Raw genomic sequence first — 18,199 nt, 5'->3', positions numbered from 1 at the left:
TAAAGCTCTGTCCTACCCTAAGCACCAGGCTCTTTCCACACCCAAGCGGATGTGGTATCAGGTCCTTCCAGCTCACTGAGTGGTTAAAGGTTACAAAGCATGATCATAAAAGGAGGCAGTATATTGTGCTCTTGAGTTTGGAAATACAAAGGAGCCACAGCTTGCTATAAATAGCTTATTTTAAGTACAATGACACTTGTTCCATGTTAACACTGACAAAGCTATTTTAACTGTCCATAAAAGTCCAGGCACAAAGCAGTGTTTCAGCAGAACTTGCCACAGGAGTCCTGGTTAAATGTTGCCCTGATCTGTCCCAACAAGGGTTAATCAGGAATGAACCTTTCCAGATGGCAATCACAGCTGTTTTGTTCACGTTTGGAAGTGTTTCTTGGGGATCTGAGAGAGAAGGGAATGTTCCTCTGCCAGGAACGCACCTGCCAGCTCCAGGAAAGTTTTCTCCTCCAAAAATTGCTTTTTAGCAGACTTGGGGGAGCATGTTTTCAGAGAAACAGGGCTGACACCTTCATCTCTTAAACAACTTATAGCTTCAAATCCCAGAGCAGAGCTCAAAGTATCAAAAAAGAAACCGAGACAGTTTTAGTTCACCGTCTATCAAGAAATGTTTGGCAAAAGTCACCTCCTCTTTACAAAAATCCTACTCAGTCCTGCAGAGGATCTTTCATGGGCATCACATGGGCAGGACCCAGGGAGGGAGGATGTTCGTGCTGGGAAGCCCCATAGGCATGCACAAGCCTTGACTGTTTTTTTTCACATCCTTCTCTTGCAGAGCCATGGCTATGATTACAATGCCCTGCACACAGTTGTTTCTCTGCACAGAAATTTATCTCCAGGGACACTGTTAACTGCTCAGTCTTTTGCATTTGTCTCAAAGCAAACAGCACGTTAGTGAACTTTGTGTAAGCACCAATACCGCACACCAGTTGAGGTGTTAGGGACCAGAGCGTTGACATGCAAAACGCACATAAAGCAAAATGTACATAAAGAAAAAGTCATAGACAAGAGCTGCTGTGAGTTCAGCTGCTGTCTTGTCCCATGTGTATTTCTGTTGCTGAATCACACATTGAATTTCCTATGTGGACTGTGATATTCTGCAAGCTGACAATGTTTAACCTGTGGGGCAGTGAGGGATCGTTCAGGGTACAGTGATAAGATAGAAGAGCCAGATGGCTCTTCTAATTAATTTCTTTTACTACAGACAAGATCTTGACCAAGAGAAACATCTATAGACAGGCTTATCTATTTTCTCTATTCATGCCTGTTGGTTTAATAAAGGACATTATCTGTCCATGGGTCATGCCTTTCATACATCCTTAAGTCCTGATGTTTACAGCAGCACAAATTGAAGTCTGTTTTTACTCCTAGTCACAGAGGTTTAAAAACACTGTACCACATTCCTTACCAGCAAGAAATATTGTCTCCATTTTACAAGTGGAGTAATTTATTGGGCCTCCCACAATTAAATAGAAAAGCTGCTACTGATGTGGGAAATGTGTCCCCTGAAACTCAGCGCAGCAGCTTTACTTACTGTAGTCCCATTTTAGCAGCTTCTTAGTATTAAAACTCAAGTTGGTTGGATGTGAACTTTTCACCAAGTGATTCAAATTGCTCTGTAAAAGTATCCTTCTTCCTCTCACAGATTATCTCAGCAATACAAGTATCAGCTTTACCAGCAATGTTTCTATGTTCGTACCTCAATTATTGTTTTTTAAAAAGGTTGATTATTGTTTTAACGGTATTGTTAATGGGTGGCCTTATACATAATGGCCCAGCTTACTGATATTTCCTCCCTATTGATTATACTTGCAAAAGATGATTTCTAATTGCTCTGTTGTGCAGCCTGTTGATTCCATATCTTCACATTTTTATTAGGACATTGGTTGTTTTAAGTCAAATGTTTGGAGAAGCTTATATCAACAGAACTGTTTTTTTTATTGTTTGTCCAGGAAGGATGTCAAACTAACTTCAGTTTATCTTTCCCATGATCACCGTTTCTACCTTTCAAATATTGGAATTATGCTAACAGATTTTCGGCATGTTGGAGCTCCCTAGTTTTCAAAGCATTGTTAAAAATTAACCTTACTGGTTAAGAGAATTTATCAGCTAGTCTGTCTAAGCTTTCATATTTAAATTAACCTGGACTCATGGGATTGAAAATGCTTCTTATTAGCAGATAGATACATGTGTTGTTCCTTGTCACAGCACATAATCTGTCTTTTTTGTCTGCTGTATCATATGGGATAGATACTTCCCTCTGCTTCCTCCTTTGTTCTTGGAGGACTGTCTGTTGAACATGTCTGCGTTTTCCACACCTGTTTATCAGTTTACCATTTTCTTTTCTTGATATTTTATATGACTCTCACATATTCACAGTTCTGTAGTTTATAAACCTTGCAGTTTATATTAGTTTCTGTTAACTTCCCTTCTTCCTCTTCTTTTTATATGCTCTTCCAAATAATTGTATTGCTATGTTCTTGTCTTCTTTTAATCAAAAATGCTTTATGACATATGTAATGTTTTTGTGTCTGTTGACCAGTGTTCCTGAGCAAGTCCCCCTTTGAAATTTTTTTCCTGGTTGCTCCTTCAAGCTTCAGGAAACAGGCTTCTCTAAAGTCCAAAGATACGCATCACTGGTTAGTGTTGCTTTCTGTTTGCTCAAAGGAAATGCAATCAGATTGCAACGGCAGGTACCAAGGCAACTATTAGTTCTGAGTCAGTAATTAACTCTCCTTTAACCATCAGAATGATATCCAGTGCTGAATTCTAACCTGCACAGTGCTGGATTTTCTGTGTCACAAATTATCTTTAGCAGTTTTTCAGAAATGGTAAGGAAAACTATGATATATCCAGCAAATGGACAGGTAAAGTCCTCCAGGTTTCTATTCCCAAGTGCACAACCAGATGCACATATAAGGACCCACATCTCAACTAATCTCTGATGAGATCTGATGTTCAGCAGCCAGCTGCCCATGAGCACCCTGGTTTAGGTGTCTGCTTGGGACTTAAATCCCCAGCTATTTGAGGTCTTGTGATTCCAAATTGTCAGACTCTGCACTGTATAATTTTGTCCTTGAGGTAAAAGTGTCATAACTTTGTTGGTTTTCCTCCTTCACCCATAGGAACTTTTTCCTCTGATTCAGCCTGTCAAACCAAATCTCATTAGGGTCTTCTGATTAACTTGGACATAATAAGTTCCTTGTTTCTAAAATGAAATATTTTGGGGTGATTTTTTTCTTTTCAGATCTTTGCATTTTTAGCACTGATGTGTCTTATCCTAGCCATTGGCAATGGCATATGGGAGTACGACAAGGGCTACTACTTCCAGGTCTATCTGCCCTGGGCAGAAGGCGTCAACTCTGCCTCCTACTCTGGCTTCCTCATGTTCTGGTCATACGTGATCATTCTAAACACGGTGGTGCCAATTTCACTCTATGTCAGGTACGTGCCAGAACCTCCCCTTTCATGTTTCATCTTAGGAGAGGTTTAGCTTCTGCCTTAGCTGGGAACAGCATTTTCCCTTGACATAAATGCAACCCCGTTGTGGATGGCCATACACAACCACAGCGACACTTTTCCTATTTCTGCTGCCTTCAGAGGTCTTTGTTGGGGTTGGAGCAGGGACAGCAGTAAGCTGTGGAAAGGGGGAGGATGATTTTGCAGTTAAAGGGGAGGTGTAGGTGTAGGATGCTGCAGGAGTAAGGCTGGAATCCTGCTACGGTTAGCGTCTTGTTCTCTCCGGCTTGTACTGCCCATCAAACAAAGTGAATGTCATGTTCTTTGAGGTGGCTGTAGTGTTCATATGAGGAGTGGATTGTCAGGTAAGTAGGTGTAATCAGGTTGAGGATCCATAGTACCTGCTGCAATATGAGCAGGGCAGATGTCGCCACTTCCCAGAGAATGTAGTGCTATGTTGGTTGTTGCAGATAAGCAAGCAGTGGTGAAGAGTGGGCAACGCATCTGTGATGCTCTCAAAACCTTGAGGCTGTGGTGTAGACTGAGTAGGCCTGTATAGTTATCATTGCACTTAACTGTTCCAACAGTTTTGCTACTGAGACTCTCTTTTGTGTTGGTGAATATGAAGAATTAATGCCGTTCCTGTCCAGTATGTCACACCAGCAGCAAAGTGGAAATTTGTGTCATCTGCGAGCTGACGCAGCTCCTTGCTTGTATTGAGTTACACAGTGATTTTCTTGTTGTGGAGCTATAGGTTGTTTGAGCCGTGGCTGTGCTCATCCCCCGGCACTGGGCTCAGGCCAGCCCAGAGCCCTGCTGGAAATTGCCCCTATCTGAGCACCACTCCCAAAACTGCACCAAGTGAAACTCACTGCTCCTGCCTCACTTTTCAGTCTGAAAACTTCTGAAATATTTCAAATACATTTATAAGGTGTCTTATGAATAAAGGAAAGGAATTTACTAAAGCCTAACAGATTGTTTCAGTGGGACTTGCTTCAACATTGCTTACTACAAGGCCATTTAAGGGCAACCTGATGAGTAAACCCTGTCATTACCTTTGAAGTTGTCTTCTAATTGCTGTTACTAATGGTGGTCATAAAGATAAAGATCTTGTCCCTTAAACTAATGAATATTCCATCACCTTCTCTTTCTCTTTCACCAGTGTAGAGATTATACGCTTGGGTAACAGTTTCTACATTGACTGGGACCGCAAAATGTATTATCCGCTGAATGACACCCCAGCTCAGGCCCGTACCACCACACTCAATGAAGAGCTGGGTCAAATCAAGTACATCTTCTCAGACAAAACAGGAACTCTCACTCAGAACATCATGTGTTTCAACAAGTGCTCCATCAACGGCAAATCCTACGGTAAGTTTATTTGTCTCATTCTCCAAGTTTTATTCCATTGTATGCTTCTTGGTCCACAGAGACTAAATGGAAGAGAGTGTCTTGTAAGAAGCTGCAGTGATTAAGTGCAGGGCTGCCTATCAGGGATGCCTAGGCAGCCCTGACTACATCATTTGCATATCTTAGTATAATTTTCCTGTCCCTCATTTCCCCTTTTTGCCATCTGTTTACCTCTCTTTTTCTGCTCCAGTATCATCCCTACTAAAGAATCTGCACCTTATTATTTTTTTCCTCATTGTTCTCAGTTTTATTACCTCTGTACTCAATTTTTTTTTTCCCCTGATATCACTACATAGGTAATCTCAGCCTTTTATGGTATTATTAATATGGTTACCCAGGTATTACTTACACTGCAAAATGTAACACGTAACTCACATAACGAGCTCCCTCTTAACCACTTATGAAATCGGGCATCCCTCACAGGATTATCTGCAAATTTTGTCAGCTTCTCGCGCTATCATCTCTCACATTCAGCAATTTCTCATGTCACGAGCAGCAGTTTTCCACATCCTGTTCAGGCAGCTGAACCTTTGGTCGGCACCTAGTCAACAGCCTGATCATTTGTCTTTAGCCCTGACATACTTCACCTACTAGAAGAGAGAAGAGTTTGTAGGTGGTTGGAAAAAATGGGAAACAAAAATTGTTAGTTTTGCTAGATCCTAACAGTCATTGACTTAAAAGGCTCATTCGTTGAATGGCCCCAGGCAGTTTTCCTCCTACTGCTCAAGAGGTGGTAACCATCACAAACTGACTAATTGATTAACATCATTAGATTCCCCCAGAGAAATTAGTCATTGCTTATTCATAGGTTGATGATTGTTTTGTCTGTGTCAGACCTGCTGATGGACTAGTGTGACAGAAAAATTGTATTTTTTTCTCAATAATCACCTCTGGCCTAATAAAAGAAGTTATTTCTTCCTATAAATCTTATTTTGTGTATATTTGGAGACCACCATATCTCAAACAGTGCTGCCATACAGCCAACGTTAGCGCTGCTAAACAGTTTGAAAAATATTCAGTCTGTTCATTCATGTGTCCTTAGTTGACTTTTCCAAAGTGGATGTCAACATTTACATAGATATAGGGTCTGAGTTCAAGAAATGCATGGGAAATATTGAAAAGAGGATGGACACTTTATTGTCTACAGTTTTCTAAATGCTTAGCTTCTTCCTAGGAACGTACTTCTTTGGATTTGTTGCTCAGGCTCATTTGGGAAAGCTGTGCCAGAAAGGATGAATCACCAGGGAAGGTGTTCTGGAGGCTTAAGCTTCCCATGGGGAAGGGGGAAGGAGGTGTCCAAAAGCCTCTTGGTTACAGTTCCCAGGGGATCAACTGATGTGCAGTTCTCAGGAGAGATGACTTCTGACTTTCTTCTAAACCTTCAGGGCTTTTGTGAGGGAGTGCTAGTACCTACAATTTGGCCACAGTTGAGGTTGCTGGTGCAGGCATGGATCTATCATTCATGTAATTCACTGTATTTCAATCTTATTTCGATGAAATGTTGCATTGGGCTGGACAGGCCACAGCCCAGACCTTCTAAGTGAAATTTTTCTTCAGGCAAAAGAAATTTCAGTATTGTTTCCTGGAGGTGATGTCTTCCATTTCTGCGACCAGATCATGATTTCAGGGAAAAGGAATAGAGCAGCCTGGGTGTCTAGATGTGGGAAGGGTGGGCTTTGACAACTCCCTCTCTATGGTTGTCCAAGGACTGTTGCAAACCCAATACAATCCAGGAGCTGGATTTTGTCTTACATTCCAAAGGGAAGGTACAGGAAAAGTCATCCCCTGAAAGCACCTTCATTTTCTACCCAGCACTACCTCCTTTCTGGGTTCAGCTTGAGCCAACTCTTCTTTACCCAAATGTCAGTCATTTTTATGGTAACTTCTTTGTGTTTCAAGCATCTGTCAGTCTCTGGATTTTGACACAGATTAACATAGGAACTGATTGACATGAATCATCAGTCTCCAGTGCCCATGTCAAGATATTTATGCTTACTGAAAATTTTTAATTAGACACCAGCATCAAACCACTTTAACTAGTTTTTGTGGTAGAGAAGCTCAGAGACTGCACTTACCTGGAGTTTGTGTCGATAACCTCGGTCTTTCTTGCTTGCAGGCGATGTGTATGATATGTCTGGGCAAAGGACAGAAATAAATGAGGTAAGTGCTCAAGTGCTATCAGTCTCTGTGCTTTCAGTGAGCCTGCCTGCCTAAGTGTTAGTGGGCCCAACCCATTGAGGCATATGCTCTTGACTCTGACAACAGGGATGTGCGTTCTTGTGGATGTCAGACGATTGCCAGAGCTGCGTTCCCTTCCAGTAAGCCTAATTTAAACCTGCAGGTTGGGTAGCCTGAGTGCCTGCTGGTCTCAGCTTCACATGACATCCTAGTGCATGAGCAGCTCCTCTCGAATACTTGGCCATTGATGTTTGTTGGAAACTTGGACATTGGTGAATTTTATTATCCTTGACAGTTAATTAAAGCTTTGATGGGGAATCAGTAAGTTCAGTTCATATCAATAGCAAGGTCACTGTCAAACTCCCCTAATGTCCGGACATTGGAAAGTGTGAAAATGGGTGACTTCTGCATTTCTCTCTAGCCTCTGCTTGCTGGTACAAACCCACATGTCTTGGACTTCTAAAGTGTCTGAAAACTGTATGCAGTGGCCCAAGTAACAAATGGCAAGATGATGATGGAAATCCCCTCCTCGTTCCAATGATTCATTTCCAGGCCATTTAAAACTTAAATTACCCACTGAAATCAGCTATTTGTGCCGAGTGCTGTGCCTCCAGACTGCCCTTGCTCGGGCAGCAAAATGCAAATGGCTGACTTGCTTGGGGAGGCATGCTGGTCTCCCGCCAGCTGGCTGCCCGGCAGCTCCTCCTGCCCATGATACTTGCCGGAGCAGAGTCCTGTTGCCCACACATCCACGGTGTTGCAGTGCCTGGACTTTGTTGCGCAGATGAATGTGTGTGTGTGGTGGGTCTGTGCTCATGCAGTAAGTCCTAAATGTCAGCTTGCAGAGGTCAAAAGGATGACTCCCATCCTGGAAAATCTGAGCTCATAGGGGATGGGGCGGGAGTCGGAATTGTCCCAGGCAGGCTTGGCAGTGCATTCCTCCATGACACATCGTTCTGTGGGCTTCTGGCCATTTGTCCAGTACATTCCTCTCTGCCTGGGGCTCCTTGTTTTCAGACGAAATGGGCAGTGCCTGTTGAGTTGAACCTTTACATCACTTGTCTGTCATCTTTTTTCCATATCAGGATTTTTTCTTGCTTTGGAAGAATAGGGTGGAGAACACAGCCTTTTGAACTGTTTTAAATTGTGCTTCCACATTCCCCTATCACAGACAGCTATTGACGTTGGGAGCATGATGCCTCCAAGCAGGCATGTGTTGAAGGCAGGCATTTCTTTGCTATAGAAACCTTTGGCAGAGATCCCGTAAGGAGCATTTGCTGTTGTACAGAATGGTATCTTTAGCTAATCATGTTCTCAGCCTGAGTGCTGCTCTGAAAGACATCTCAAGTGCATGTCCTCTCCCATGATTCGGCAGCTTTCATGACCTCCCACTTAGACTCATGAATCTCTGTTGTGAACAGCCCTGCAGGAGAGGGCCCTTCGTAAATGTAAGGAAGAGAGGGGGGGCTATGATGGGTAGGTATTGGTGTACAGGCATATGAGAGCTCCACAAATAACACCGAGCCATATTTTTGCAGAACACAGAAAAGGTTGATTTCTCATACAACCAGTTAGCCGACCCAAAGTTTGCCTTCTACGACCATAGCCTGGTTGAAGCTGTGAAGCTGGGTGATGCCCCGACACACAGGTTCTTCCGGCTGCTCTCACTTTGTCACACAGTGATGCCAGAAGAGAAGAAGGAAGGTGAGGACTGTTGAAAGCACCAAACTAAGTGGTTGTGTTCACCCTGCACCACAGTATGTCTTCTCTCCACAGAAGCTGTTATTGGTCCTTTTGGCTCCCTGGTGATTTTCTGTAGTATATGGCTACACATAAATCAATGTCTTTGGAGATGCCACATGGGAAGAGAAAGGACCAGGGCCTCCACTCCCTGTGTGTTCCTGTGGTGGAGCTGACACTGCTGCAAACACCACATCACTGGAGTGCGGAAATTGAAGGTGCCACAGCTTCCCTGAGGTGGCAGATGGCTTGCCCCACTATTTCTCTACTCTGCACCAAGTCCCATAAAGCAAAGAGCATAGAGCACCTGTCCACTGGAATTCATTAGCTCCACACATCCAGTGTTTCCACAGGTACTGGGTCAGTCTCCCCAAATCCCAGACAGAATGAAGTAGTGCTTTAAAGGCTAGAACCACTAAGGCGAAAATACTGATGAGCAAAACACATGCAGATGTAACTAGAAGGGGTTAAACCCAAGGAAGTTGTGCTCTCAGTGAAATCTGTTGGACTCCAAAGCGAGTGATAAGAGACCCCAAAAGAGTCCAGGAGGCCTTTTGCACTGGCCTGGAGGATGCGTTGATGTGACTTGATGGAGATGTGTGGACACAAGGTGCTTTTTAGTGCTGTACCTCTGGGGATACACAGAAAAGCAAAGGGTTAACTGCTATATAAAGTCTTTGATTTTGTATTTGTTTTGCCTCAGAAACAAGGCAGAAGCCACATTACTTTTTTTCTTGCATGTCAGGTAATTTGGTGTATCAGGCCCAATCTCCTGATGAGGGAGCCCTCGTCACTGCTGCCAGAAACTTTGGATTTGTGTTCCGGGCTCGCACACCAGAGACCATCACCGTTGTGGAAATGGGAGAAACAAAAATCTACAAACTCCTGGCTATTCTTGATTTCAACAATGTTCGAAAGCGAATGTCTGTTATTGGTATGTTCCCTTTGCTCCCTTCTTTCCTTCTTGACTTTTTAGGCTCTCAAGTTGGCCCTCGTTCTGCTTTTTCCTAGGAGATCTCCTTTGCAATGCTTTCAAAATAACATTTACTTCTGAGCGCTTGAGATGAGCTGCCTTGACTTTTCAATTACACAGCAACATTGCTAGATAAATACTTAACTTAGGCCAGTGGGAGATCATCTTAATGTCTGGACCACGATGACGGAGCAGCCTCCTGAAGACACTAAGTTTTTTTAAAAAGTTTTTTACATATCTTATACTTCCCTCGTGACAGCGCAGAAAAAGCCTTTCTTCTAATTGGCTTTAAAATTATCAGTGGAATCTGACAAAGTGGGAAAAGAGAAAGTAAGGACAAGTAGAGAAGCCCACTTTCCCAATAGGAAAATGGAGGAATGATTCAAGAAGCCTCACGCAGACTTTCATAATCCTCCAACATTCTCAGATATTTCTGGAATTGGAAGATCTTAGCTGTAGCAAGAGAGTGGTAGTACTGGTAGGAGTGGTAAGAGCAGCAGGACCAGTTCCCTAAGAACAAATTATTTTTGACTTTTGAATGGAGATGTCCTGCCTGAAGTGCTGCCTGTAGGAACCACATAGTCCAACAGAACACCTGCTCAGACCAATTCATTCCAGGTACAGTTGCCTGGGCTGCTACGGCTAAGGTGGAGAGCAGTTGTATTATCTTCTTTTCCAAGCAAAGCTTGTCTTGATTCCTGAGAGTTTGCCAAAACTTGGTGGAGTTCAGACACCTCTAAAAACCTTTCTTTGTTGTGACAGTAGTGCTGTGAATCCCAAGTGCCTCAGTCTGGGACCTGTAGCATATCTTTTCCTCTTCCCTGTAGTGCGGAGTCCAGAAGGTGACTTGACTTTGTACTGCAAGGGGGCTGACACCATTCTTTATGAACTGCTTCATTCATCCTGCGACTCTCTCAAAGAAGAGACCACAGAACACCTGAATGTAAGTGTTTGCTTCTGCACAACATCTCTGCATTTGGTCATTTCCTTTTCTCCAGGTATGGAAATGTACTTTGTACTGAGACAAAAAACATATTTCAGAAACACCACCTAAGCACTGATTTTTTTAATTAGGGAATGGAGAGGGAAACCAATTTGTAAAGCCTTAGGCCTCAAATCAGTTGCCTAAGCATGGGCACCAGGTGCCATTTGAACTGCTCCAGGACATCTGGATACGGATGGCAAATACAATGCAGAACATTCAGAAGACCTGTATTTCTCTGAAGTAGGAGCTGGAAGCCAGGCAGGATTGGTGAAACACCTGAAATTGCACAATTCATCTGTGTTTCAGCAACTAAATTCTGTCCAAGTCTGCTGTTACTCTACAGCATGTGCACTTGATGCATGCAAGCATGCCTGGATCAGAGTAACTCAGGTGATCAGTAAAGGGCCACAGAGCTGTTTACCTTCTTGAATACAATCAATATCTGCAGTCATTGTGATCAGAGAGGTCTCAATCAGAAAGCACCAGGCAGGCGCTGGGACATACTCTTGCTCACCTCCCCTTCTTCCAGATCGTAAAGAGGCATGTTGACTGGGCAGCAAGGAAAATGCATCACTCAAATTCGTGACCTTTCATAGAATCACAGAATGGCTTAGGTTGGAAGGGACCCTAGAGATCATCTAATCCAACCTCCCTGCCATGGGCAGGGGCACCTCTCCACTAGACTAGGTTGCTCAAGGCCTCATCTAACCTGGCCTTGAGGTGTGCACTGGAAGGTGGTTACTCACATAAGGGGATGTTTTGGCCGATATTTAGTCCTCCCTGTGATGCCAGACCCTGCTGGTGCAGGACAACAGGAAGTTTTTCCAGAAGGGTTGTGCAAAAGCAAAAACATCTTTGCTCACTGGCTCAGGGAGCCAGAGAAAGTTGCTGTGGGTGTGGCCTGTTCCTGATGCACTTCAAGCCTGCAGGAACACCTCAGTTTTCACAAATGGATCTCTGTTATTCCACCTAACACTGAGATCCATACCATCAATCATATGTCTGCAGAAAGCACAGTGACAAGGACTTGCTGAGATATCGCGACTGGCTGTGCTCATGGTATGCATTTCAGCCAGCATTTGTACGCTAAAAATGTTGAGCTCAGGTCCAAAATTCAAGGCTGTGTTCAGTGTTTATTTAGGTCTCACTGTCCTGAGCTTTTTGTAGAGAAATATGAGCCTGGGAAAAAACTGCCTGGTAAAGTAAAGCTTTAGAGCCAGAAAGTAGGAAACACCTTTTGAATTTGTTCTTTGTATGGACCATGGATAGCAATGATGAAATGATTTGGAACTAGTTGTTAAAAGGTGCCCAAGGTTTGTGGTCTAAGGTGTGATTTTTTCACCTTTCCTCTGCAGATTTTAGGCAAGAAGCTTTTACAGATAGCTGTTTGCTTTCTGAGGGTCCTTTGTAAGCTCAGGTGAGCAGACAATTCTTTCACCTATTCTGCCACACCACTGTCTCACAGGAGTTTGCTGGTGAAGGTCTGAGGACACTTGTGGTAGCCTATAAAAACTTGGACGAAGACTACTTTCAGGACTGGATCAGGCGTCACCATGAAGCAAGCACTGCCTTGGAAGGACGGGAAGATAAACTGTCGGAGTTATATGAAGAGATTGAAAAAGATCTAATGGTTGGTGTTTCAGGGAATCTGGGCCAAGCTCTGGGGGAGGCAGTGAGGATGGTGGTTTGTCAATAAACAGCTCAGTATGACTTCAGTAAACATTGCTCTCCAAACAGCTCAGTGGGCTTTGTGACAGGAGCTGTTAAGAATATGGCAGCTCTGGGTTTTCACTGGCACCTCCATCAGGAGCCTGTAACTGAGTGTCAGCCACCAGTGCAGGGGAATGGTTTTATTTTAACTCACGTGGGTGTCAGAGTAGCTTTCTCATGATGGAGTGACATATCAGAGCCTGAGGGAGATAATGTGGACACAAATATTTCATAGCTACCCCTTGTATGTGCAAACATCTGATCTATATATTTTCCTGTCTTTGAAATGGCAGGCAGAGAATAATCCCCAGTGCCCCTCCATTTCAGAGAGCGTCTTCTTTGTTCTTCAGCCCTGGGCAGGATGGGGAGATGGTGTCCGTGAATGTGTTTCTGTCAATTTGAAATAGGGCTAAACTGTGATCTTCAAGTCATTCTTCTCTCTCTGAGCGGTGTTACAGATTTTTGAATGCCCTAGGGGGTCTGCCTGTGTTTTACAGCTGTGAATAATGAATGAAAAGGATGTGTGGGATCTGAGGGGAAGCAATTCAGCTTTTGTGCTCACAGTAGTGCTTTCCTGAAATCTCAGAAATCCTGGCAGCTGCCCCATAGCTCCTTCCATTAGCTGTTCGCTCAGGATGCCAGCAGGGCCTGAGAAGAAGCAAGTGTGAGCTGAGGAGCTGCTGACCTCTGGAAGGTCCATAGTCAATGGACAGAACCTACTGCCCTTCTGGGTCTCAACATAGTCGTGGAAAATGCTGGTCCTCCAGTCCTGAGAATACATTGTGCAAATGTTCTGTGGGTCATGTTCAAAGCAGAAAGACACAGAGGCTTAGGAGGTTAAGGGGCCAGCTGCTTTGCAAGAAAGGGTTATGAAGATTGTGGACTGAGTAGAGAAAAGGTCATGGGCTCACAGCAGGAAGAAGTGTGGCTCAGAAGAAAACACTGTTTAAACCAGACCCTTCTCTGTTCTCTGTACAGGGGTAACCATTTCCCAAAGGTGCTGTGGGAAGAACAGAGAGTGGGTGTAGAAAAGTCTGGCTTGTGACAGAGAATGGGTGAGAGCCAGAGTCAGCAAGGAAGCAGATGGGCCTTGTGGAGGTGTAGAGGACTGACAGGTATCATAGTCTTGTTGAGGGCAAGAGCAGAAGCCCCTGTGTGTGGCAGGCTCCTGCAAGGGGCCTTTAGGGGGAGTAAGGATGTAAGGACACAAGCAGATGGAACATGGTTAGATTCAGAGAATAGTAGTGAAAATGCCATTTATCATTGTTTGACCTAAAAACTCAGGAAGATTCACTGTCAGGAAGGCATCACAACTGTCCCTCCAGCTGCTCTTACACCAGGTCATGGGCAGACAGGGAAAGCCCTGACAACAATAGTATCATGCCTTTCTGCAGCTCCAGAAAGACAATGGCTGTGAGGAATGCAACCCTTGTTCTCTCTTCCTGGGCACATTTGACATCAGTGACCGTCTTTGGGCTTCCAGCTCAGACTCAGGCTGCCAAGGATGAGCAGGTGCTCCCAAGAGGTCACTATGTATGCTACAAGCATTTAAGCTCTTGTTAGCTGGACCAGAGACTAATGCTATAAAATGTGGATCGTGTGGTTTTGAGGACCCTATAGAGAAGTTCTCTCAGAGCTGTTATCTGCATTGATAGCACTCATAGCTGGTGAATGATGAACACCCCAGAAAGACAAAAGGGATCTTGGGCTTAAAGCCGACCTCTGAATTTAGTCTCCCAACAGCAGGAGGTAGGTGGTAGCAGATACTGTCTAAACCTCAGCTAGCAGTGCAACCTTCAGGTCACTTTGACGATAGGTTAAAGCCACCAAGTATCTCCAAAATGCAGAAAAAGCAATAACTTTAAAATAAGGGGTCCAGAGAAGTCTGTGGTTTAGTTGTGTGACACTGTGGAGCAGGGTTTGGGGACAGGTCTGTTATGGGCTGGAGAAGATGTTTAGCAGCCATATGACAGCTGCAGTTCAATATACCTGGGAGTAAGCTCTGTACTAGCAGATAGATATGGAGGTTTGGGGACACGGATCCACAGTTGTCTGTCTCTCAGTTAAAGCTCTATCTGTTGTGGACACGTGGAAGAACACAGACCTGTAGGTCTGCAAACATGTTGGCAAGTAATTTCATGCATGTTCATGATTCATCTGAGCCTGGGTGATTAGGCACTAGAACATTCGTAGGATCAGGGCTGTACTCTGTACAGTAAATTTGTTGAAGAAGAATACAAATCAAGCTTATTCTTGGATTTCATTTGTGTTTTCTTGAGTAATCACCTGGAGGTCTAACGCTTTCTCCTTTGCTAGCAATGGGAAGACTTACCAGTTCCCTGCTGTTTTCTGTTAAGCTGCTAGGTGCCACAGCGATTGAGGACAAGTTGCAAGATGGAGTCCCACAGACAATTGAAACTCTTGCCAAAGCCAACATTAAGATATGGGTTCTCACTGGAGACAAGCAAGGTAAAGGGCCTACAGCTTCGGATATTTCTCTTCTCTCCCGCTGGTGGGATGGTTCTGCTAAGATCCATATTTTCATGCTTTCTCATTTGAAATCTGCCCAGATGACAAATTTACAAGGCTTTGCTTCATTGCCAGTTAGGCAAAACTCCAGTTATCTGGAATTAGACCAGGTAACTGTAGCTAGTGCCTGTTCTTAATTCCTGTCCGGAGGCTGGAAGCAATGTGAAGGCAGCATCCTTTGCCTTTGAAGAGGTAACCCTTTGGAGAGCACCCCGTAGTCCCAGTCACTGTCATAGACTGGGAAAAGGTGTCACTTTAGCACAGTTGACCATCCTGGTGAAGAAGGCAGAAAAAAATCTTGTCCTGCTTTCCAGGAACTTTAATGCTGAAGTGGATGTTGGGTCTGTTTGAGTTTAGTCCTGGCATTAATGATGCAGAATAGAAATAGAGGAAAAGTAGGCTTTTGGAGAAAGCGTTAAGTTGGAAAGAATGGTAAATAGACTCCCATGAATTCTTTCAGAGAAATAGTGACTTCACTGAAACAATGGTGTTTTAGGGTGGCCAAAAGTGTTTGCAAATTGTTTCGTCTAAGAAATGAGGAGAGAATTGTTGAGAAAAATGAAACATTTTATTTTGTCATATTTCAAATGTAATAGTTTTGCTTATGAAATACCAAAATACTTTTTTTTTCCAGAATTTTCTGAACAAGATGTCTTGATATTCTTTTTCAGAACTATGGTTTGTGGCTTTTCTTGGAACAGGGGAAGGGAAAGTTAAAAATCCTGAAAAAATTTTTGGAATTGACATAAAATGTTTTGTGTTGCTCCACGTATGTTGGCCAAAGGGTGTTTTAAGCTTTTTCATTTTGGTAGAGGTATTTTTTTCTGTGGCCTTGTGAAGACAAATTAGGGGAGATTTTCCTGCTAGGTCCATCAAGGTGACTCTCCTGGCTCTCTTAAACTGTTGACTCTGAAATACTCAGAGCTCTTTTGAGTGAGAAAGAGACCTTCTGTCATGTGTGTAAAAAGGCCACAGAGATGGTGGATGAGTTTGGGGCTGCTAAGATGAGTCATCTTCCTGGTTTATCTTTCCCAGAGACAGCAATGAATATTGGTTACTCCTGCAACTTGCTGAATGATGACATGGACGATGTTTTCATTATTGAAGGCAGCACATCTGATGACGTACTTAATGAGCTGAGGTAAATGGCTGAAATATACAGCTTCATTGCTGTGCACTGACAGTAGTTGCGTTTTGTATTATTCCACCTTTTCTTCCTGTAGGCCTTACTTAGTGCATTCAGGTAAGGGCTAGCTGGCTTCCTGAAGATCCAGCAGCTAAACACAATGTAGAAACATCCTCTGAGGATAAACTCTGAAGCTTCTTGATCCAAGAAGTCAAATCTATATAAGTGTGTAAGAAAGCAGACTCAGGAAGCCAATATCAGCTGGTATTTTGCAAGTGATCTGGAGCCACAAAGCCTTTGGCTCCAGGCTTGAGCCGTGCCGTTGCTCTACTGCTATTGCCATTCATCCACATTGGGGTCCTTTGTCTGGATATGATCCTTTTCTAGAGTTACCTGGAAATCTACCTTCATCCTTAGCCTCCTCAGTAGACACAAGTTCTTAGGTATAAGTGGAAAATGGGAAAGCTTTTCAGTCCTTTTCTCTTGACACAGGTGGTTGCCAGACAATATGCACAGAAAATTGGGGTTCTCTTTGGGATGCTGTCCTTCATGACACTCAGATTATTTGTTTGACTCTAAATCAGCACAAGTTTAGCACACACTTGTTAGAGTCTGAGAAGCATGTGGATGATCTGAACAAACAGCAGCAGCTAAACTATGCATGTCGTTGTAGGGATACAGGGAAAATTGAACTAAGTTGTCAAAGGGAAGCATCAATCTTTTATTTTCATAAAGTTGATTTAATAACACATATATATCTTTACAAGCTTTTTGTTACTGTTCTGGATATTTTTTAGGAACGCAAGGAAAAAGATGAAGCCAGACTCCTTTCTGGACAGTGATGAAATCAACATTCAGTTTGAAAAATCTTCAAAAAACCCAAAAATTATACCTGATGAGCAAGCAAATGGGGTGTACGGCCTGGTTATCACTGGCCACAGCCTGGTAAGGAAAGTTCAGAGTCATGTTAGGGCTAAGTTCTCTGAAAACAATAGGGACATGATGTTTGAAAATGTTTTTAAAAATTAGCTCTAAAGGACTGGATTTTTTTTTCATAATTGAAGATTTGGTTCAGTGGTTATCTGAGACATCAAAGGTGATAGGCAAGTTTTCAGAAGACTGTGACAGAGAAGAGTTGGCTCTGATGTTAGGCAAACAAGAGGGGTAGAGTAGCTGGATTAGTTTTCTTTTCCAGAAAGATACTAGAAAAATCATCAGGCAGCTTACGGATGCAGCAAGAAGTTAAGACTGTGTCAGACATGGGTTTCAAGCATGCCAAGAACATATTCTGCTAAATATATCTGAAAACAGAAATATTTAACAAATGGGATATATATCTTATAAATTAACTAATAAATTGTTTGGTGCTCTCTCTCATGATGTTCTTCCAAGCGAACTGAAGTGATGCAATCTAGATGAAATTGTTAAGTAACAGATGCAAGACTGCTTGGAAAGTATGGCTCTTAAGGGCTTGCTGTCGATCTAAGACAACAGTTAAGTGGCATCCGCAGGGGGCTATCCCACATCTACTTGATATTCACTGTTTGCATTAACTGCTTAAAAAGAGAGCAGATAACACCAGGCTGAGAGAAACTGCAGGCATGATGGGGTTCAAGATTAGATTTTAAAACAATTTTAACAAATGGGAGAAATATTTTGGAAAAATGGATAATGCAATAAAGTGAGAACAAATGCCTTGTTCTCCACTTTCACATAATCAACCACACATAAAAAAATCAGAGATATTATGTAAAAGCATCATCTGCAAGACTTGTGAGGAAAGCCTCCTGCTTCATTTGGCATCAGTAAAGTCTTAGCTGAAATAATTCCACATATTTGGGCCATTTTATTTGAGAAAATGTAGACCAACTAGAGACAGTACAAAGAAAACTGTAAGAGTAGTCATGCATGATCTGGAAAGCACAGGATAAAACTGAGAGAGGATTTCTGAGCCTGGAGAACACTAATCGGTGTTGGTAATACTCTTCAAATAATAACAGGTAAACAAAGTAATGAAATTAAATTGACAAAAGAGTTTTGGGTGAGTTTTGTGTCTTCCTGGTGAGAATAGTACTGG

General features: G+C 43.0%; 1 protein-coding gene across 1 annotated transcript in view; it reads left to right on the top strand.

Moving 5' to 3' along the window:
• Positions 1-18,199, top strand: part of LOC104352333 (phospholipid-transporting ATPase ID) — a 58,062-nt gene that overhangs the window by 25,451 nt on the left and 14,412 nt on the right. The window contains 10 exon segments of the mRNA XM_086480178.1: positions 3,260-3,456; positions 4,634-4,842; positions 6,998-7,041; positions 8,598-8,763; positions 9,545-9,733; positions 10,600-10,715; positions 12,223-12,387; positions 14,825-14,936; positions 16,032-16,137; positions 16,920-17,067. Coding sequence (XP_086336304.1) covers positions 3,260-3,456; positions 4,634-4,842; positions 6,998-7,041; positions 8,598-8,763; positions 9,545-9,733; positions 10,600-10,715; positions 12,223-12,387; positions 14,825-14,936; positions 16,032-16,137; positions 16,920-17,067 — 1,452 coding nt within the window.

Source organism: Leptosomus discolor, chromosome Z (genome assembly GCF_034619465.1).
Source record: "Leptosomus discolor isolate bLepDis1 chromosome Z, bLepDis1.hap2, whole genome shotgun sequence".
In the NCBI taxonomy this organism is placed as follows: domain Eukaryota; kingdom Metazoa; phylum Chordata; class Aves; order Leptosomiformes; family Leptosomidae; genus Leptosomus; species Leptosomus discolor.
Note: the sequence above shows the minus strand (reverse complement) of the source record. Positions and strands in the feature narration are given on the sequence as shown.